This window comes from Chinchilla lanigera, unplaced genomic scaffold (assembly GCF_000276665.1).
Source record: "Chinchilla lanigera isolate Chin_1 unplaced genomic scaffold, ChiLan1.0 scaffold00014, whole genome shotgun sequence".
Lineage (NCBI taxonomy): Eukaryota > Metazoa > Chordata > Mammalia > Rodentia > Chinchillidae > Chinchilla > Chinchilla lanigera.
In genome coordinates this window covers 32,182,196-32,204,307 of record NW_004955415.1, presented here as the reverse complement: position 1 = coordinate 32,204,307, position 22,112 = coordinate 32,182,196, and the positions used below count along the sequence as shown (strand labels likewise).

The window sequence follows — 22,112 nt, the reverse complement described above, 5'->3', positions numbered from 1 at the left end:
CGAGATCCCCAGAGCTTCCCCAGGAGGGCAGGACCCTTAGGCGAGGAAAGGCCCAAGGCCCCCAAACAGAGGGACAACCGTAGAGATTTACTAGGTTTCCCTGGAGCCTCTGGGTGGAGGGGCATGGCTGTCTCTGGTCGTCATCCTCCCCCTCTTTAGGTATTTGGCAACATTGGCATAGATGTGGAGGACGAAGACAGTGACGAGGATGAGTTCCAAATCACTGAGCACAACAACTTCCGGACCTTCTTTCAGGCCCTCATGCTTCTCTTCCGGTGAGAGGGGGCGTGGCTTCATCGGTCTGCTCTGGGGGCGTGGTTTCGCACTGGGGCGTGTCCTCGTCCTCCCCTTCTGGTGAGGGCGTGCCCCAATCTCAGTGCCTCAGAGCCATTCTGCTCCTCTGATGAGGATTGGGATGGGATAGGGGCGCAAGGAACCTGGCAGGGCAGGAGCCCAAGACCCGGAAGTCCTTTTCCAGGTGTTATCTCATTGAGTCTTGCTGACCGCCCTGTGAAGTGGAGACACACCGATTCAGAGGCTTGATCTTTGGCTGTGGATCCTGGCTGCACATAGAGTCCCACCATTCCTTCATGGAGGCACATGGAGCAGTTACTGTGTGCCAAACACTGCAACAGGGAGTGGGGCCCAGCAAGGGACACAGGACAGGGAAAGAGGAAACATGTTCTGCCCTTCGGGAGTTTATGCTCCCACAGGGAAGAGAAAATTGGTAAACTAATTATAAAGGATCCTCTAGAGACATTTAAAAACTTGGGGGGAAGGGGAAGAAATTAAGATCAGGAGAAAATAGAGACACAAAAGGACAAATACTGCTGGATGTAGTGGCGCACACCTACAATACCAACACTCAGGAGGCTGAGGCAGGAGGATCACTGCAAGTTCAGAACCAGCCCGGGCTACATAATGAGTTCAAGGCCAACTTGAACTACATAGCAAGACCCTGTCTCAAAAAAATCTAAACACACACACATACACACCAGCACTTGTAGGATGTACCCAGAATGAGGGAATTCATAGAGGTAACAAGTAGGATGCTAGGGGCTGGAGAAGGAGGCAATGAGTAGTATTTAATGGGGACAGAATCTCTGAGATGATGAAAAAGCTCTGGAGATGGATACAGGTGATGGTTGCATAATAATATGAAGGTGCTGAATTGTGTATTTCAAAGTGATTAAAATGGTATATTGTATAATATGTATATTTAGCCACACTTTAAAAAGAAAACTTTCGTCAGGCATTACGACACACTCCTGTAGACCCAGCACTCAGGAAGCTGAGGCAAGAGGTCAGCCTGGGGCTACATAGTGAGTTGAAGTTCAGCCTGAACTATATAATGAGACCCTGCCTCCAAAGAAAAGGAAAAGAAAAGAAAGCAGGAAGGAAGAAAAAGAGAACTTCCATCTGACAATGGAAAAAAGGAATGGAGGGCAATAGGTCAGGCCTCTCTGTGGTGTGATGTTTGAGAAAACCAGGTAAGGGGTGAAGCTGTATCAGGAGCTGGCCAGGAGCTGGCCAGGAGCAGCCCAGCAGAGGCCCAGAGGCAGGAGTGGCTGGGATGTATGAGAATAGCGAGAAGTCCAGCGTGTTCACAGTAGAATGCCTCGGGGGACAAAGCTAGGAGATGATGGGCTCTTCCTGATGTTGCCAGATTGGGGGGGGGGGGCTTAGGGAGTTATTTCCAGGGTCCTGGGGTCCCAAGTAAAGAATATATAGATCACTCAAATGGAGTAACAAGAGTAAGGTTATATTTGGGTGTGGGGCGCACACCTGTAATCTCAGCTCTCAGGAGGCTGAGGCAGGAAGATCGGTGCAAGTTCAAGGCCAGCTTGAACTACATAGCCAGACCCTGTCTCAAAAAAAAGGGGTGGAGGATAAGATTTATTAAAAGGGCAGAAGCAACAGTGAACTTCACAGGGTGGGTGGGAGGGGTGAAGGAGAAGAGCTCACAGCCCTGTAGGAACAGCTAGGTCCGCAGGCAGAGCTGTTGTGGGAGGGTCTAGAGCTGGAGATTGACAGAATCATGCCCCAATGGGTGCCTGACTCAGCCAGCCATGGGGAGGTGGAAGTTTCTGACTACACAAGCATTTTAGAGCAAGCTTCATAGCATCATAGTCCTGGGGGTGGGGTCAAAGCTGCAGTGTAGATGAGGTTGGACCAGGCCAGGATCATGGCTTTGTGGGTTTGCTCACTCCTGGATGTGTTGGGGACAGGGTGACCTTTACCTGTTGGTTTTCTGATGCTTTGACAGTCACTTTTGCTTTGTGTGGCATCTTGAGTCTGTGCCCCGTGGCTTCCCGTGGTTTCCTTGTCCCTGCTCTTGCTCCGACCTCACTGAGACTTGAGCCCTGGCCCTTCAGACCCAAGCCCACGTGCTTCCCCTGTGTGCTCTCCTGCCCTGCAAGGGGCCCCTGACACTCCCCCCCGTTCCCAGGAGCGCCACCGGGGAAGCCTGGCACAACATCATGCTGTCCTGCCTGAGCGGGAAGCCGTGCGATAAGAACTCCGGGATCCTGACTGCAGACTGCGGCAATGAATTCGCATACTTTTACTTCGTCTCCTTCATCTTCCTCTGCTCATTTCTGGTGAGGATTTGGGGGTTTTTTGTTGTTGTTTTGCGGGGGGGGTGCCAGGAATCGAACTCAGGACCTCATACTTGCCAGGCAGGTGCTGTGCCACTGAGCTAAGCCCCTGGCCCTCTGGTGAGGCTTTGGACATGAAAGAGGCTGTCCCTCCCCATGCCTCGCTCTGCAGGCCGGATTGACTTCTCTAGGCTATGACCGGCTTCCAAGGATTGCTCCCTACAGAGCTGCCCTGAGCCAGCCTGGGATGTGGGGACCCCAAGCTGCTCAGCTTGGAGGTGATGCCCCGTCCTGAGGCTGTCCCAGGCACTGCAGCCCCCAGTTGCACACAGTGCGCTGTCCCCTCATGGTGACAAACAAAAACGTCCCCTATTGGAGACCCAGGGAAACAGCTCACTTCGGCCTTGCAGGGGACAAATGTGGTCCTGCTGCCTCTCGTGTCTCAGAGCCTCCCTCTATCACTTCTCAGCACTGTCGGTCTTTGTATCTCTACATCTCCACCTGTCTCCTCTCTCCTTCCCCCAACTCTTTGGGATCTCTGTCCCCCCTTCCCTCGCCGTCCCTCCTGTGTCTGTTCTCTCTGGGCCCCTCCCTCCTCCCCGCCCCCACGCATTGGCATGCATGTATCCAAGTGCACGTCCCCACCCTGACTCTCCCTGGTGCTTCCTCTTGGCCCCCGGGGTCCCCCAGATGCTGAACCTCTTCGTAGCGGTCATCATGGACAACTTTGAGTACCTTACCCGAGACTCCTCCATCCTGGGACCCCACCACCTGGACGAGTATGTGCGTGTCTGGGCCGAGTACGACCCTGCAGCTTGGTAAGGAGTCACCTCGAATCTCCCAACCCCACTGCCCGCCTTTCCCTGGGGTGGGACAGGGGCGGGACAAGTCCCAGCTGCCAGCGCCTGGATCAGAGACGAGACCTGGTGGGAGCAAGTACAGAGGAGGAGCAAGAGCCCTGAGCCCACACTCAGCACGTGGAAGGCATGGGTGCACCCCTCCCTGCACCCTAGGGCTTCTGAGGGAAGGAGGGCAGGAGTCAGGAACGGGTTGCTCAGAGCACCAGCCCCCAGTGAGGCCAAGGGCGCTTCGGTCCCCTCAGGAGGCCAAGGAGAAACCAGAGGTCTTGGGTGTGGGGCGGGCTGTAGCCTGAGTTGGCAGAAGAGACAACAGCAGAACCCAGCTCAGGACTTGGGGCAGAGCAGGCCTTCCTAGGCAGATGGACACAGCTTGAGAACACAGTGTTAAGTGAGAAAGTCAGACACGCAAGCTCAGATATTGCACAGTCTCGCTTATATGAGAATCTCAAAATATATACACATACAGAGCAAAATAGAAGACAGAAAAATAGGAAATAGGGAGAAACTGAGACATTTCCTCAAATTCTCCACTCTGTTATTTCAAACGTATTTCAACAGATCTGCTAATTTGTTTCACTTATATTATTAGTTTCTCTTAGTTCACTGAAAAGAAAGTTTTGCGCTGTTCTTTCTTTTATAAGAGAGAGTCTTTTTTGTCCATGATCCTGAGTAACATTTTGGCCATTCTTTTAAGATTATGGTACAAAGTATATCAACTGTTGTTATTCTCTAATTATTTTGTTATGAAATTTTGTTTTTTACAGAAGATTTCTTATATTTTCTTTATTAATAGCTACATGTACTACATTAAAAGAAAAACAAATAAATAACAACTTAAAGCAGAGCCAGGCATGCTGGTGCACAACCGTAATACCAGCACTCACGAGGCTGAGGCAGGAGGATCATGACAAATTTTAGGCCAGCCCGGGCTACATAGTGTGTTCAAGGCCAGCCTGAACTGCATAATGATACTGTCTTAAAATGCAAAGCAAAAACCAAAAGGCTGCTACCAAAAAATAAAAAACTCAGAACAAAGGCAGGCATTTAGCTAATTTATAGAGCTCTTATCTAGCTGTATGAGGTCCTGGAAGTTGTTCCCAGCACCAAAGGAAGCACCTGACAGCAGGTGGTCAGACTGGCGGGTGGGGGACGCAGCCCCTGGGGCCCTTGTGTCTGACTCCTTGGCCCGGAGAGAGTGCTGCCGTCTTCAGGGAGCTTGTGGGCTGCCGGGGAGGGCTCCAAGAGTGCCGGCCCGTGCCCCTGTATTAAGCTTTGGCACAGCACCAGCCTCCAACAGAGGATTCTAGTTCAGGCTGGGTGTGGGGCCCAGAGGGGCATTCCTGTGGGCCTTCGGTGGACGCAGCGCCCATGTTCCTGTGGCGCTTGAGGAAGGCAGGGTAGAAGTGCCCTTTGCTGTTCCTGCAGCCCTAGGTGGTGAGGTCGGAGGCTGGCGTAAGCCACAGGGCCGGGACTTGACTTCTGCCTGATGCTTAACTCTCCCTCTTTTGATTTTAGGTCATAGCACTTGGATGCTGTCCCCTCCTCCTCTATTCCACCAGCCCCCAGTGCAGCCCATGTAGAACTGTGCAGGAGGCAGAGGCAGGGAGAGCCTGGGGAAGGCGCTCCTAGCCCAGAGTCCCCAGCACACCTGGATCAAGCCCGCTGCCCCACGCCAGGGCCTGTGGGCAGTATCTGGGTGTGTGGTCAGGGACTGACCCCCGACTGTCCACCTGCCCTCCAACCAGGAGTCCTCGGCCCCTAACCCACAACCTTGCTGCGTGCAGGGAGCCAGTGTGGCCACGCCTCCCCCACCTCCACTAACCCCCTGTCTTCTCCTTGCAGCGGTCGCATTCATTATAAGGATATGTACAGTTTATTGCGAGTAATATCTCCCCCTCTCGGCTTAGGCAAGAAATGTCCTCATAGGGTTGCTTGCAAGGTTTGATTTCCACTAAAACCTGCTAGCATCAATGGAATGAGTGTGGCTTGGGGTTCTTCAATATATATATTTCATATATATATATACACATATCTACAACACAGAGCCAGCGCTCTCTCTTGCATTAAACTAGAAAACTCTTAGGCACCAGAATGCCGCCATGCAGACTCAGTGAAGCATGGAACATATCTACCTGTTCCCTTCGGCCATCCTTGCTTGCTATTAGCTGAAGCTGCCCATCCTGGGGTCTCAACGGCACCCCAAATCAGACACTTCCCTGGGCGATTGAAACTCTGCATTGCCCCCCTACCATCACCTCCACTCTCTCCTCCTCCACCCCTGGCTTCCCAAAGCCCCTAGCCCTCCTCCCCCAACCCGGTTCCCCTCCCCGCCTAGGCCCCCTCAGAGACCAGCCTCAGCCAAACCAGAGAACTTGACCCCACTTTTAAAATGACCATGAAAAGCTGGGCGTGGTGGCGCACGCCTGTCATCCCACACTCGGGAGGCTGAGGCAGGAAGATCTTGACTTGAGGCCAGCCTGAATGACATAGTGAGACCCTGTCTCAAACCCCCCCAAAAAATCCAACAGGAAAACCCTCCTTTCTCTCTGCCAGAAGTAGATGTAAGGGTCCAGGGTGAATCTGATCTCTCTCTTTCTCTCTCTCCCTCTCTTTCTCTCTTTCTCCCTGCTGGTGAGCCGTGAAATAATGATTTTTTAATTACCTTTTCTTCCGTTTTTTCCTCCTCTTTTCTATTTATTTGAAATATCTATTTTATCATTTTCTGCATCTTTCTCTATTTTTTCGGCTCCTGTGGTTTCTCCCCCTCCTTTCTTCTGTTTCTCCCACCCCACCTCCTTTGGTTTTCCGTCCACACCCACCCGTGTTTTGTTTTCGGTACTGCCAGGGGCCGCATGCCATACCCGGACATGTATCAGATGCTGAGACACATGTCCCCTCCCCTGGGGCTGGGGAAGAAGTGTCCGGCCAGAGTGGCGTACAAGGTAGTCTATCTTTGCCGACCCCGCGCCCGGCACTGGGGATTTTTCAGTGCTCATCAGAAACACCCAGCCGAGTCTCTTTTTCCAGCCTTCCTCCTCCTCTTCTTCTTCTTTTTTTTTTTTTTTTTTCCTTTTTTCTTTTCTCCTGAGTACCTGGATCATGACCATCCCTTGACAAAGCAGCACACTGTGTCCGTCCTTTCGATGAGTGTCTACGTGTTCTGAGACTCCATTATGGCCACACGCGGGGGAGGGGGCGGCGGCAGGGAGCACCCAGGGCCCCAGCACCCCCAGGACTCCGGGCAGTCAGGTCTGTGCCCACCTGGAGCGACCCCACGCCCAGGCAAGGGGACATGGGCCCCAAGCGAAGGCGAGAGGCCCTGGCCCCACCTTTGGTAGCTTGGGCCCCCAGCACACACACACACACACACACACCTGAAGCTGATCTCTGACCTAGGGCCTCGGGGCACCCGACACCTCCCAAGGAGCCCCTAGAGCCTCTCCTCCCCTCCCCTGCAGCCCCCTCCCGCTCCCACCCCCAGACCCCACACGCCTCCCCAATGCTCCAGCGGGCAGCAGGCGCAGCTGGACTTGGACGGTAGCGCAGACGCAGGCCGTGCACGCTGCCTGGGGGCCTGGGGGGCAGGCACCACGGCAACCGGGGTGCTGCATGCTGGCTGAGGGCCAGGGCCACCTGGCCGCCCCCCTCCAGAACCTGTCCTGGACTGTCCCTCGGCACCCGTGGACAGATGCTCTGTTCCCGCAGCTCATCCCCTGGAAGTTCAGGGGAGACCTTTAACGATGCCCCTGCCCCTACCAAAACGGACCCTATAAAACTTTGCCCCCTACCCGCCCCCCTGCCCTGTGTCTGTGAGTGTTTTGGCTCCCCCCCCCCAGCCATCCCTAAAGTGCCCCTCCCCTCTTGTCCTTTTCTCTGGCCTCTATTGAAGGCTGGAAGAGAAAAGGAGAATCCTCCCCTCCTAGTCTCTGCAGGTTTTGGCGGGGGGGGCGATGGAAAAATCTTTCCACAGAACACTTCACTGGAAATCCACCCACTGGGTGAGAAAAAGGCACTTTCCTGCTATTCAGGAAAAGCCTGTCATATTAAATACATAAATCCAGTTGGGCACAGTCGTGCACGCCTATAATCCTAGCATTCTGGGAGGCTGAGGCAGGAAGATCACAAATCTGAGCCCAGCCTGAGCAACACTGTGACTTCGCAAAAGTTTTGAACAAATTCAAAAAGATTTTTAAAGGGCAGCAAAAGTAGCTCAGTACAAAGGTCCTGGATTCATTTTCCACTATGGGAAAAAAAAAAGTTCATGACTTCTAAAATAGGGCCCCAAACCACACGTGGTTGTTCAAGGTGAAGCAGGAGGACTGCTGTGAGTTCAAGGCCAGCCTGAACGACAAAGTGAGACCTTGTGTCAAAAAAAATAAAAACAGGGAGCCCTTTGTGCAGTCCCCAACATGCACAGCTGTGCACACCCCCTCGTCTGTTTTTCTGCCTACCGCCTTCCTCCCTGCCCCGCCCCCACCCCCACACTGTAAACCCCTTCTGTGTCCTCTACCGGTGTGTATCTGAATCCCTTGGCGAGCCCCAGACCTGCCCTTGACCTTCATCTCCGTGCCACCTAGCCGGAGCTGGCGCGCGCCAGCCCAGTATCCCCTCCCACCCACTAAGCGCGGGGGACAGAGCCCCTTCCTGGGACGCAGGGACTCCTTCCCTGGGCCCCGGGAACGCCCCTCACCCCTTCTCCCCGCTGCCGCAGACAGCCAGGCCCGGACTTGCCCCAGACACACTTCCCACGGAGCTATGACTGAGTCTCGAGATTCGTCGCATGCGCCCTGTCTGTGCCTTCGTGTCTGGCCTCGCTGCATGTCCGCGGGGGCCGCCGCCTGCGCTTCCCGAGGAATGACGGCCCGGTGCCCTCCGTCCGGCCCGGCCGGCCAGCCAGCAGGGGGCGGGTGGGAGCCGGCGGCTGTGGCCTGGACCCTCTGCCTGGCTGCTGCATGCGCGCCTGAGACCGGCTTGTTCTCTTTCTCTTCGGGGTCAGAACGGACCGGGGCCGGTCGGAAGAACTCTGGGGGCAGGGCAAGGATTCAGAGGCAGCGCTGGCAGTGCTAGCTGTGGGGTCCAGAAGGTACGATTTGAAAAGAGTCCCAGCACTCGGGAGGCTGAAGCAGGAGGATCACTGCTAGCTAGTTCAAGGCCAGCTTGGGCTACATAAAGAGACCTTGTCCAAAAATTAAAAGAAGTGTAGGAATGAGCCAGGCTGTGGTGCTTACCTGGGATTTCAGTAACTCAGCAGGCTGAAGCACGAGAATCTCAAGTTCCCGGCCAGCCCGGGCAATTATACAAAATCCTATCTCAAAACAGTTTTTCAAAAGGCTGGAATGGAACTCTGAGGTAGAGCGTTTGTTTGCCTAGCATGTGCAAAAGCCCTGGGTTCCATCTGCAGCATCACAAATACAAAATGGAGAACCGGACTTAGGATCATAGAAGAGCCTCAGGCACCCACCCGGCTGGTCTCGAGGGCCATCAAGACATCTGACAGTGGGACAGGTGGCTGGAGCAGGGGCTGCTGCCATCCTCAGAGTTCTTCCTGGGGCTCCTGGGCAGGGTGGGCGTGGCTCACGGGGACCCAGGCAGGAGGCCTCAGGATGACCTCCCTCCCCGGGGTTTTCTGTAGAGGCTCCTGCGGATGGACCTGCCCGTGGCGGATGACAACACTGTCCATTTCAATTCCACCCTCATGGCACTGATCCGCACAGCCCTGGACATCAAGATCGCCAAGGGTAAGGGCAGAGCAGGTGGGATGGGAAACTGGGCCAGCTGAGAAGCCAGAGGATCCAGACACCCCATAAGGAAGAGGCCAGAGCAGGTTACAGTTCAGGGGGGCTGTCCATGGAGATCTGAGGGAGATGAGATGATAAATTACTGGATACAAGGGGAGGATCCTTCGACCCTGTGTGCAAAGGCCCTGGGGCAGGAGTCGGAGGACAGGGGGTAGAGGGCACTAACTTAGCCTCAGGGAGGAGGGGCCTCATAGAGTTCACCCCTGAACAGGCTCCTGCTGGCCACTGTGAAGATGATAAATGGGAAGAGGCCAGCATGGAGTCCTGGGTCGGTCTGATTTCTGTCACTATCCTGGAATACCTGGGTACTTCCCAAAAAGACAAAGTTTATTTAGCTCACAGTTTTGGAGATCCACAATCCAAACTGCATGACACAAGTTATATGACAGTGACCTCCTAGCCAAGTATATGTCTGTCATCCAGCACTCTGGGAGGCTGAAGCAGGAGGATTGCATGTTCCAGTCCACCCAGGCATGGTGGCACACACCTGGAATCCCAGCACCAGGGAGGCTGAGGCAAGAGGATTCCTGCCAAGTTCAAGGCCAGCCTGACCTGCATAGTGAGACCCTGTCTCAAAAAATACAGCAAGTTTCAGCCCACTCTGGGCAGCTTAGCTTAGTGAAACTTTGTCTCAAAAGAAAAACGTCTGAGAACGTAGCTCAGAGCCAAGGCCCTGGTTCAGTCCCCAGTGCTGCAGAGAGAGAGAGAGATCCCCAAGGTCTCACCCTGCATTCTTAGAGGGGACCAGGGAGCAGCGGGCGGGGTTCCCGGGCAGGACAGACTGAGAGGAAGCAGTGGCACTGTCCACTGTGACCAGGGCAGCTTTGTACACCGGTCAGTGCCCCAGTGCCTGGCACGGGTTTCGGAGGCCTGAGGACAGGTCAGATGTGACCTGGTAGTGAGTGATGCTGCGGCGTGGGGAGAGGCACACAGTTCCCAGAGCAAACAGGGACAGAGAGAGAGGAGCTGGCAAAAGCCGAGCAGATGGCCCCGCCAAGGGTGGGAAGACGCTGAGTTGGCAGGGTGGACAACAGAGCTCAGGTGAGACCTGTTCCTTCCAGGTGGACCTGACTGCCACACAGTGACACAGACTGGATATGTTAGAAAGAACAGAAATTTCAACCAGGCTCAGCCTCAAAAGCCTGTCATCTCAGCCACTCAGGAGGCTGAGGCAGGAGGATCACTGGTTTGAAGCCAGCCTGGGCCACTTAGTGAGACCCTGAATACTTTTAAGAGCCTCCACACCTATGTCTGCTTTCTGTGCCACTGTGGGAGTCACAGTTCTTGCTATGAAAAAATACCTGAGAAAAGCAACCTATAGGAAAAAGTTTACTTCTGCTCACGGTATCAGAAGGTTCAGTCCATGGTCCTGGGCTCCAAGGCAGGAGCCGTCATGGGGACCAGGAAGCAGAGAGAGGAGAAGGAGCAGAAAGGAAGGATCCAAGAACTAGATGTTCTTGGAACTCACAGGCCAGTGACCCCCACCACCACTTGCACCACATCCTCCGCCCCTGTGAGCTGTGAGCTATCAGTGGGTGAGTCAGCGGGGAGGAGTCCATGGATCAGGTCAGTGCCAGTGACCCGGCCCTGTCTCCAGGCCGCACCTCTGAGCCCTCGGCCTGAGGAAGCAAGACCTCCATCTGTGCACCCCAGGGGACCAGGCCAGTTTGTGAGCGCACTCCTCAGCTCTCCAGTAAACCCTTCCCCAAACCGCATGCAGCCACCCCTTTAGCCATGAGCTTTGGGGGACATTTCAAAGCCAAACCATTAACAGCCATACAAGTACCACAGATTTAGGGGGATGCTTCTTTTTCATACTATGGGGGTTGAACCTGGGACCTTCACACTGAGCTCCATCTCCAGCACTTTTTTATTTTTTATTTTGAGACAAGGTCTCGCTACATTGCCCAGGCTTGGCTTGAACTTATAAAGCCAGGTGTTGACAGACAATTCCTTGGGGCTAAAGAACCGGGGTCTCCCTTTCCTTGCTGGCTTTTAATTTGCTTTTGTTTGATTTTGGTACTGGGGGTTGAGCCCAAGCCCTATGCACTGAGCTACACCCCCAGCTTTTTTTATTTTTTATTTTGAGGCAGGGTCCTGCTGAGTCACTAAATTGCCCAGGCCAGGGTCCAACTTGCAATCTTCCTGCCTCAGCCTCTCAGAGACCTGGAATTAGAAGCATGTGCCGCCACATCTGGTTTATTTTTTTATTTTTTCTGCAGTGCTGGGAATGGAACCCAGGGCCTTATAAAGGCCAGGCAAGCGCTTGCTGCTGAGCACACACAACACCCCCACTTTTTCCGTTTTCTGAGCACACTCAGCCTCCTCTGCTGGAGCTGTGAGGCCCCTGGGGGACAGGCTGAGCCAGTCCTGCAGATTCTCAAACATGTCTCCTTTTCACCTGGACCCTGAAGCCTCCTTCCCAAGGACTCAGCTACACCACTTCCACTCTCCCCACCCTCTGGCCTGTCCCCACCCCAGGCCATGAGGTCAGTTCTGACCACCCGCCAGAACTAATAATGTAAACCCAGGCACCGTAATAGAATTAGCTGGGTGTGGTGGCCAGCACCTGTAATCTTAGCACTCAGGAGGCTGAAGCAGGAGGATGGAAAGTTCAAACCCAGCCTGGGCAAGTTCAGTGACTCAGCAAAACCCCAAATAAAAATGGGGCTGGGGCTGTAACCTCAGTGCAAACACGCTGGGTCCAATCCCCAGTTCCACACACAGGCAAAAAAGTGGGTGCAAAGTGGCGATCTACTGCCATCTAGTGGGCAGAGGTCAGGTTCCTGCTCAACCTCCAACAATGCCCAGGAAGCCCTTCAGCAAAGACTGCGATGCTGAGGTCCAGGGTCCCTGCCTTCGACCCTTCACCTGTGCCCACACTGAGAGCAGGCACGCCTGTCCCTGCCCCTTGGACCAAGTGGCTGAGATTTAAAGTTCTGGGGACCAAAAGCCCACAGGCAAGGTGCGAGCAAGCGTGGTCTTTGGTGCTGTCTTGCTTCTTGGCCTTTAGGTGGCGCTCTCCTGCTCCTTTTCACAGGTTCTTTTCTCTTCTGAGGACAGCAGGCCTTTTGTTTTTTCAGAAAGGGTCTTACTATGTAGTTCAGGGTGGCCTTGAACTCTGTGTGGTCCAGGCTGGCCTTGAGCTCATAGTGATCTTCCTGCCTCAGCCTCCCAAGTGCTGGGATTACAGGTGTGTGCCACCAAACCCAGTGCTATTTGGAAATATGTATCATTTAAACAACAGTCACCTCATTATAACATAGAACACTACGATTTATTCCTTCTTTCTAATTGTAATTTTCACCCTAACCACCAGTCTCTCTCTGTACACCTCCCAGGCTGCCGAAGGTCTTTTTTTTTTTTTTTTTTTTTTTTGGTACCTGTATTGAATATTGAACCCAGGGCCTTCACACTGAGCTACATCCCCAGCAACAACCCCACCCCACCACCTTTTTCAATTGTTTTAATTTTGAGACAGTCTCACTGAGTTGCCCAGGCTGATTCAAACTCTCCAGCCTTCTGCCTCAGCTTCCCAGAGAGCTGGGATTACAGGCGTGCACACCACCCCCTGCCAAAGAGTCGCTTTTTTTCTTTCTCTCTCTTTTTTTTTTATTTTTTATTTTTTTATTTTTTGAGACAGGGTCTCACTATGCAGTTCAGGCTGGCCTTGAGCTCACTTTATAGCCTAGGCTGGTCTGGAACTCGAGAAGATCCTCTTGCTTCAGCCTCCCAAGTGCTGGGATTACAGGCATGAGCCACCACGCCTGGCTTCCTTTTTTTTTTGGTACCGGGAATCGCCTTGCCAGGCAGGAGCTTATTTCACTGAGCTATATGCCCGGCCCTTCTTTCTTTCTTCCTTCCATTTTTGTTGTTGCTGTTGTTTGTTTCTTTAGACGGGGTCTCACTATGTATTCCAGGCTGGTCCTGAACTCACTATGTAGTCCAGGATGGCCTCAGACTCATGGCAATCCTCCTGCCTCAGCCTCCCATGTATTGGGATTACAGGTGTGCACTACCCAGCCTATGAGTCACTTTTAATGGGAAACAGTCACTTCTTCCCTAATTGCCAAGAAGTGGCCACACAGACCCTGGGCACTTCTCTTAGCCACAGTAATAATTAATTCCACCACTTCCCAGGAAAAAGAAAAAACTATCATAGGGTGGTGCTAATGGTCCAGCTACAAAGGGGATTGTCCCCAAGGGTCACCCCCAGTGGTCCGGACCTCCCACCCTGAATCCAGTCAGCCCCATCCCATGTAGCTTGGCCCCAGGAGCCACAGGAACTCTGTGTCACCGGACTCCTTGGTCATGTGAGGAAAGAAAGTGAAGCCAGGTGTGGTGGTGCACACCTGTAGTCCCAGCACTCTTGAGGCTGAGGCAGAAGGATCACCACAGGTTCAAGGCCAGCCTGGACTAAATAGTGAGTTCAAAGCCAGCCGGAACTGCACAGTGAGACCCTGTCTCAAAAACAAAAACAAAAAACTGAAGGAAAAAGAAAAAATACAGGGGCTGGGGATTTAGCTCAGCGGCACAGCGCCTGCCTGGCAAGTGCAAGGTCGTGAGTTTGATTCCCAGTATCGGAAAAAACAAACAAACAAAAATATATATACTATGAGGTGGGCGCAGGTACAGTGGCACACACCTGTAATCCTAGCTATTCAGGAGGCTGAGGCAGGAGGGTCACAAGTTCAAGGACAGCCTGGACAATTTAGCAAGATCCTGTCTCAAAAGTTTAAGAAGGACTAGGGGTGCATCTCAGGGGTAGAGCGCTCACATTCGTGAAGCCCTGGGCTCCACCCCCAGCGCTGCAAAGAGAACTTAAAAGTCACCAACCCCACTCTTCAGGACTGTACCCTGGTGACCTTATTAAACCTTACATCCTAAAGGCCCCACATCTAAACGCCCCAAATGGGTTAAGTTTCTCCCTGTTGCCGCTCACAACATGGGTTTGGAGGGTACCAGCCAAAGCATAGCGCTGGAGTGACAGTCCCACGGACACCCCAACCCCAAGCCTACTTTGATCATCAGACAACCAGGTGAGGCATAGGCTGCAGCCGAAATCCCCATTTCAGAGGGGGAAACTGAGGCACGGAGATAAAGAGTAACGAAGTCACCCTGCCGAGGGCCTGCACTCGTGCGGTCGGCCCCCGGCCCTGCCCGGGGCTGCTCCGGGCCAGCCCGTGGCGACCAGGATGGCGGCAGTGCCCCCCAGATCAGGGTCTGTGTGTGCCCACATTGCAGGCGGTGCCGACAAACAGCAAATGGACGCCGAGCTGCGGAAGGAGATGATGGCCATTTGGCCCAACCTGTCGCAGAAGACGCTGGACCTGCTGGTCACCCCGCACAAGTGTAAGGGGCGAGCTAGCCGGGCGGGACCGCGCGGGACAGACGCAGCGGGAGGGAAAGCGGGCCGGGGAGGCCGCACGGTGAGCTCTCTTTGTGCCCCCAGCCACGGACCTGACGGTGGGGAAGATCTACGCGGCCATGATGATCATGGAGTACTACCGGCAGAGCAAGGCCAAGAAGCTGCAGGCCATGCGCGAGGAGCAGGTGCGTCCGCCTTCGCTGCGCTGGGAAACAGGGTTGCTCGGTACCGGAGACCAATCAGGACGAGCTGGCGGGGAGCCAATCGGAACGGCCAGGGAGCCAATCAGAAGAAGGGGGGGTGTGGCCAGGCCCCAGCGCGGGTCCCTGCAAATACATGGATGATTGGACCCATTCATTTCCTCCAGCAGCACTGAATGAGCGCCTACTATGTGCTGCGGGAGGGAGGGGGAGGAGGGCCGTGGAGTGCAGCTCGAAGCAAAACGGACCAGCATCCCCGCTCCAACTAAATCAAAGAGCCTGGGAGCAGAGTGCTGTGGGGAAAGTGGAGCGTAAGACGGAGGGAAGAGGGGTGGGATGTGAAGCGGGTCAGCAAAAGCATCGGCCTATGCAAAGCCCCTGGGGCTGGACCTCATCTGCTGAGCTTGAGGGACGGTGAGGAGGTGGAGGTGGTGGGAAAAAAAGGGGAGAGATGAGAGAGGTGGTGGGGCAGAGCCTTGAGGGCTGCACAGAGAATCCAAGTTAAACGGGAGCCCTGAAGGGTTCAGAGCGGAGCAGGGAGCCCACCAGGCTGGGTGCTTATGGGCGCCCCTAGGTGGCTGTGGAGGGAAGGGACTGCCGGGAGCGAGGGCAGTTGCTAGGAGACCAGCCCTAGGAGATGCGCAAGTGCGGTGTGGCGGTGAGAAGGGACTCTGCTCCGGGTGGATTTGGAAGAAAGATCCAGACAGGTCAAACTTGGGTGTGTGCGTGCCAGGAGGTGTCAGAAATGCTCTGGAGATCAGGCCTACTGCTGCACACCTGTCATCCCAGCTAGGAGGGAGGCTGAGGAAGGAGGATTGCGAAATTCGAGTCCAGCCCTGACAACTTAATGGAGGGCCCAGCTCAAAGGAAAAAAAAAAAAAAAAAGACTAAAAGACTTGTCTAGTGCCTGAGCTTCTGACACTCCTTCCATCTGTCCCCCGGCTGTTGTCCGCCTGCGCAGAACCGGACACCACTCATGTTCCAGCGCATGGAGCCCCCGTCCCCGACGCAGGAGGGGGGACCTGGCCAGAACGCCCTCCCCTCCACCCAGCTGGACCCTGGCAGAGGCCTGTGAGTGTCACCATGGCCCTCAGGAGACACGGCGGGGTGGGTGCTGGGCCCACGGTCCAGAGCCCCTGGTGCCCCTGCCATCCTGGCCTCTGTTTCCACGCAGGATGGCTCACGACAGCGGCATGAGGGAGAGCCCGTCCTGGGTGACCCAGCGGGCACAGGAGATGTTCCAGAAGACTGGCGCCTGGAGCCCGGAGCGCGGGCCCCCCTCTGACCTGCCGCACAGCCAGCCCAACCCACAGGTGCCGCTGCGCCTCCGCCCTGCGCCCACGGGCAGGGCTGGGTGGATGGGAGGTGACATCCGCACCCCTAGCTCACCGCCCTGCGCCCGCGGAGCTGCCCCTGGGGTCCGCGCCCTGGACCCAGCTCACCCGCCCGCCTCTGCCTGCAGGCGGTGGAGATGCGAGAGATGGGCGCCGAGGGCTACTCCGACAGCGAGCACTACCTCCCCATGGAGGGCCAGGCCCGGGCCGCCTCCATGCCCCGGCTCCCCGCCGAGAACCAGGTGAGGGCTTGCACTGCCCTGTGCTCCCGCGCCTCTTCACTAGGGGGCACCACCTTCCCCCTCAAACAGGCACCCTAGGGCTTCTCTTCCCTGCTGTACCCAGGCACCTCCCAGGGGAAGGGCACTCCTTGGGGCTGAGTTCGGTGGTTGCTTCCAACCAGTTTCCCTCTGTCTTATTGGAGGAGCCGTGAGGGGGGAATTTGGGGTGAGAGGAGAAGAGGATCTGTCAGGCCCCAGGTGAGAGTTGCAGCGGAACTACCAACAGTGTGGTGGTGCACGCCTATGCTCCCAGAACTCTGGGAGACTGAGGCAGGAGGATTCCAAGTGCAAGCTCAGTTTGGGTAATTTAGTCTCAAAATAAGAAATACAGCCAGACGTGGTGTTGCAAGCCTGTAGTCCCAGCACTGGAGAGGCTGAGGCAGGAGGATTGTGGCAAGTTCAAGGCCAGCCTGGGCTACATAGGAAGTTCAAGGCAGCCTGAACTAGATAGTGAGATCCTGTCTCAAAAAAAAAAAAGTAGGGGCCAGGGAGATAGCTCAAAGGCACAGCACCTGCCTGGCAAGTGCAAGGTCCTGAGTTCAATTGCCAGTACCAAAAAAAGAAAGAAAAAAAAAAAATACAGAAGGGCTGGGGATTGCATTTAGTGCAAAGGCCCTGGATTAATCCCCAGGGCTAAAAAAAAAAAAAAAAAAAGACAACTATATGGTACTACAACATACACGCATACCTGTGCACACAGACGCAGCGCATGCCTAGACGTGCATACATGCACACACGTGGGTCCTAGGACCTGCAAGCTGTGTGGGGCAGGTCGCGGGTCTGGGCCGTCCTAGTCCCTGTCTGGTCTCTGTGGGCTGCGGGGTGGGCAGAGCGTGTGCCTGGCGTGTGTCTGTGTGCGGCTGCTTCTCTCAGCTGCGGAGCCACCTGTCCGGGGACGCGGGAGGGCAGGGCCGGCTGCCTGTGTGGAGCTGAGCACGGCGCCGCGCGAGCTTCCCAGCCTGGCCTCTGGCTGCCCTGACTTGGCGTGGGGGACACTCTGGTGCATGTGGCCACCCGGTTCCTGTGTCAGGACTGTGCTGCTGGGTCCCAAGAAAGGGAGCGGGCAAGACGCTCCCCGCCCAGGCTCCGTGCATGGCATGAGGAAGGCCCGGGGCCGTGGCTGTGCCGTTCTGTGTCCGTCCTGCGTGCCTCTGCCATCTGTGTGTCTCCTGTCTGTCTCTGCTGCACCGAGGGGGACAGACAGCCAGGTCCTGGGACCCCCCTCACTCTCCAGAGATGGTGACTCTCTCTCTTTCTTCACTGCCCGCACACCTCCTCCATGTCCCCAGCACCTCACTCTCCTTCCAGCCTTTTATATTTATTTTCTCCTTTCTGTCTTTCTGTGTGCACCATCCCGTGGGGCCGTGACAGAGAAGGGGCCGGCCACGTGGGAGTAACCTCAGTGTATGTACAGCGCCCGCCGCCGCCTCCTCCTCCCGCCCCCCGCGGGGAGCCCTGGCCATCGCCCCTGTCCCCGCCCAACCTCACTCTGCAAACTCACCCTCCCTGTGTATGTGTCCTGTGTGTGCGGGGGCCACGCTGCCCCACCCCTCCTCAGGGCCCCCAGCCAGGAGCCCCGGGCCCAGGCAGCACCTCGATCCTGGCTGCTTCTCCAGCCCCACCCCCGGCCCAGCCCTGCAGCCTTGTGTCCCTTGCTCCAGGGCAGGCCTGGTGTCGGGGTGTCCCTCCTGCTCCTTTCTTCTGCCTGCTGTGGGGAACCAGAGGTTCCCGAGTCAAGGCCTGACCCCAGGGGTGTGGGCCGAGGGGGCTCCACCCAGTGCCTCAAATAGCATACCCTGCACCTGGGCGGCAGGAGCTAGAGTAGGGGTCAGGAGGCGCTGAGGAGGGCAGCTGGAGCCTCCGGGGGACCGGGGTGCGGCCTGCAGCCTGGGCTTCTGGGTCTGCAGCAGGGGACCCCAGGAAGCAGCCGCAGGTGGGGAACCCCACCATGGGCCAAAAGGGAGCAGCCCTGTCTGTGGGGGGCAGGCTGTGCCCTGGGCCCTGTGGCACCCCCAGGGCCCTGTCTCTGAATGGCCACACCACAGCCATGGGCAGCTGCCCACGGGTCACACAGCCGCCGCCATTGGGAAAAGGATCAGGGCATTGTGAGGCTCGCGCTGACCCCAGTCCCCGGCCTGTTCCCCCAGACCATCTCCGACACCAGCCCCATGAAGCGCTCAGCCTCTGTGCTGGGGCCCAAGGTGCGACGCCTGGATGACTACTCCCTGGAGCGGGTCCCGCCCGAGGACAACCAGAGGCACCACCAGCGCCGCCGTGACCGCGGCCACCGGGCCTCAGAGCGCTCCCTGGGCCGATACACTGACGTAGACACAGGTGGGCCCGGGGACGGGGGCTCTGAGGGGGGACAGAGGAGGATAGAGTCAGGAAGGAGGAAGAGAAGTGAGACTCGGGTGCAGTGGAGCCCACCTGTCATCCCAGCACTCAGGAGGCTGAGGCAGGAGGCTCACCACGAGTCCAAGGCCAGCCTGGGCTACATAGTGAGACTCTCTCTCTCAAAAAAGAAAGAAAAGAGGAAGGCAGAAAAGGGCACAAGGGACCAGGGTCGTCTGCACCCAGCCCTGGGACAGGGACCCGGCTGACAGCATGCTTACCAGGCTCCGCCCCAGACCTGCCTGAGTCCCCCATCCCTGGTGTCCCCTGACTCTGATGGATACACCCTGTCCTACCTCCCGGCCCCCCTCACGGTCACCCACCCATCCGTCCGTTTGTCCTTTCGGCCCAGGCTTGGGGACAGACCTGAGCATGACCACCCAGTCTGGGGAACTGCCATCTAAAGAGCGGGACCAGGACCGGGGCCGGCCCAAGGACAGGAAGCACCGGCAGCACCACCACCACCACCACCACCACCACCCGCCCCCCGACAAGGAGCGCTACGGCCCCGAGCGGGAGCGGCCGGACCACAGCCGCGCCCGCGCCCGCGACCAGCACTGGTCCCGCTCGCCCAGCGAGGGCCGGGAGCACATGGCCCACCGGCAGGTGGGTGCGGTCAGGGAGCCGGGCCGGGACCGGGGCCAGGAGAGGAGGAGGAGGAGGGGACCCCAGCCGCCCACACCTGCGGGGGACCCGCGCCACCTGAGGCCAGGACCCCTGACCTCAGGGGCACCCTCCTCCCACCTGCACCCCACAGGTCTCCCAGGGCCAAGGGAGGCTGCAGGCTGGGTGGACCCCGCTCCCTGCCCCCTCCCGGTCCCCGCTCCGCGCCCAGCCCCTGCCACCCGCTGCCACCCTCCCACCCGCCTGCCCACGGCTGCTTCTCCTTGTGGATCACGTTTGAGTTCAGGGCCGCGGCGGTCCTTTCGCTTTCCTTTAACCTGGCTTCCCTTTTCGTTTCAATTATGATTTCTGTCCTATGGACGCCTGTGAGTAATTTTTTGAAACTTCTGCTATTTTAACCCCGAAACTTACAAAACTCCATTTCTCATTTCTCTTTTCACTTTGTTGTGTTGATTTTTGACTCCCCCTCCCTCCCCGTCTCACTCTCCCGCCCTCCCCCTCTTCCCCCTGTGGCTGTCGCTTTTCTCCTTCTTCTCCATCCCCATGTCCTGTGTCTCCTGCCCCCACACCCCCTCTCCTGTCCCGTTTGTCCTCCTTGGCCTCCTTCTCTCCCCTTCCTCCTCTGTGTCTCCTCCCGTTCTCCTTCCGGTTGATTTGGTTGTATCTTTTGTTTTGATTTCCTTTGTTTCAATTTTCGTGTAGGGCAGTAGTTCTGTAAGTGGAAGCCCAGCCCCCTCAACGTCTGGTACCAGCACTCCACGGCGGGGACGCCGCCAGCTCCCCCAGACCCCCCCCACCCCCCGGCCACACGTGTCCTACTCCCCTGTGATCCGTAAGGCCGGCGCCTCGGGGCCCCCACAGCAGCCGCAGCAGGTAGTGGCCAGGCCAGGCCGGGCAGCCACCAGCGGCCCACGGAGGTACCCGGGCCCCGTGGCCGAGCCTCTGGCCAGGGAGCGGCCACCCACGGGCGGTCACGGCAGCAGCCGATCACCTGGCATGGAGCGGCGAGCCCCTGGTCCAGCCTGGAGCGAGTCCCCCAGAACCTGTCGCCACGGAGGGGCCCGGTGGCCAGCGTCCGGCCCGCACGTGTCCGAGGGTCCCCGGCACCACAGCTACTACCGGGGCTCTGACTATGATGAGGCCGATGGCCCGGGCAGCGGCGGCCTCGGCGAGGAGGCCATGGCCGGGCCCTATGATGTGCCACCCCCCACACGACACCCGTCCTCGGGCGCCGCCGGGCGATCGCCCAGGACTCCCCGGGCCGCAGGCCCGGCCTGCACCTCGCCTTCCCGGCACGGCCGGAGACTCCCCAACGGCTATTACGCGGTCCACGGACTGGCCAGGCCTGGAGGGCCCGGCTCCCGGAAAGGCCTGCACGAACCCTACAGCGAAAGTGACGACGATTGGTGCTAAGTCCGGGCGAGGTGGCACCGTCCCCCGCCCGGCTCCCCCATGCACCCCACGCACACACCCCACCAGGAGACCGTCCCCACCCAACACCCCGGGTGCAGGAGAGAACCCGCCAGCGACGGAGACCCGAGACTCTGGAGGGGCCGGGGGTTCCCAGAGCACCCCCCCAGGCCAGAACAGACCCTCCTGGGCATTGGGTGTCCCCCGCCCCAGCCTCAACCTCCCCCCTGTGACGGGGGTCTGGGGCGGGCAACAGACAGACCGACTACACAGCCAAGGGATTCGAATTCACTCAGCTCTTTTTGGATAACTTTGGGGAAAATGGAAAAATATATATATATAAAACAATAACATTTTTAAAGAAAAACCGAGGAGAAAAAAAAATAGCTTCTATTGATGAGTTTTATCATCTCAGTCGAATCTTTCCTTTCCCTGGCGAGCGAGCAAGGAAGCTGGTGGCTGCCGTGGCAGAGGAGCCACGGGGAGGTGGAGGCGAAGGCAGTGAGCCCAGCACCCAGACCGGACACACCCCACACGCGTCTCAGACCAGGAGTGCTTGCTGGTGATACGAACCCTACTATTACTGCCTGCAGAAATCAGTTTAAAAGAGAAATCATCATAATAAACAATTTTAAAAAGGACAAAAAAATTAATGATTGAGAAAAAAGAAGCATTTTTTCTGACATTTGATCTTGCTTGAAATAACAAAAGAAGAGAAAAAAAGAAAAAAAAAAAAGACCACCACCACCGATTCCTTTGCTTCTCTTTTCCCTTTTTTTTTTTTCTTTTTTATTTTTTTATTTTATTTTATTTTTTCCTACCTTGTTTGAAAACCGTGGGCTTGGGACTGTGAATTATTGCATGACATTAAAAAAGAAAAAAAAATAATAAAAAAAAAGTTGAACCCAACGGGCCTCTGGATTGGAATCGTCTTGTGCCGTGGTTGTGCGCTCTCAGGGCTCTGTTGGGCGATGTGGGGTGAGTGCTTCTGCCAGCCCCTGAACTGAGTTTAAAGTTCCTAAAACACTGGGCTGTGGCTTTCTGGGGCAATGGCTGCTGTTCTATTACCACTCATCTCAGCTACTCAGGAGGCTGAGGCAGGAGGATCACAAATTTGAGGCCAAGCTGGACAACTATGCATGACCCTGTTTCAATATAAACAAATAAAGAAAAGTGCAGCTTGGTGACACTGAATTCTGAAAAGAAAACAGAAAAACAGCTCAGGATGCCCATGCCCCAGGGAAGAACA

At 56.3% G+C, this 22,112-nt stretch overlaps 1 protein-coding gene across 1 annotated transcript in view; it reads left to right on the top strand.

Moving 5' to 3' along the window:
- Positions 1-21,772, top strand: part of Cacna1a (calcium channel, voltage-dependent, P/Q type, alpha 1A subunit) — a gene marked incomplete in the record, with an annotated part of 274,976 nt that extends 253,204 nt beyond the window's left edge. The window contains 14 exon segments of the mRNA XM_013512132.1: positions 160-275; positions 2,450-2,600; positions 3,288-3,415; positions 6,303-6,399; positions 9,090-9,195; positions 14,500-14,607; positions 14,708-14,808; positions 15,785-15,894; positions 15,998-16,136; positions 16,286-16,399; positions 17,810-17,842; positions 18,586-18,772; positions 19,182-19,435; positions 20,156-21,772. Coding sequence (XP_013367586.1) covers positions 160-275; positions 2,450-2,600; positions 3,288-3,415; positions 6,303-6,399; positions 9,090-9,195; positions 14,500-14,607; positions 14,708-14,808; positions 15,785-15,894; positions 15,998-16,136; positions 16,286-16,399; positions 17,810-17,842; positions 18,586-18,772; positions 19,182-19,435; positions 20,156-20,866 — 2,355 coding nt within the window.
- Between the last annotated feature and the right edge of the window lie 340 nt (positions 21,773-22,112).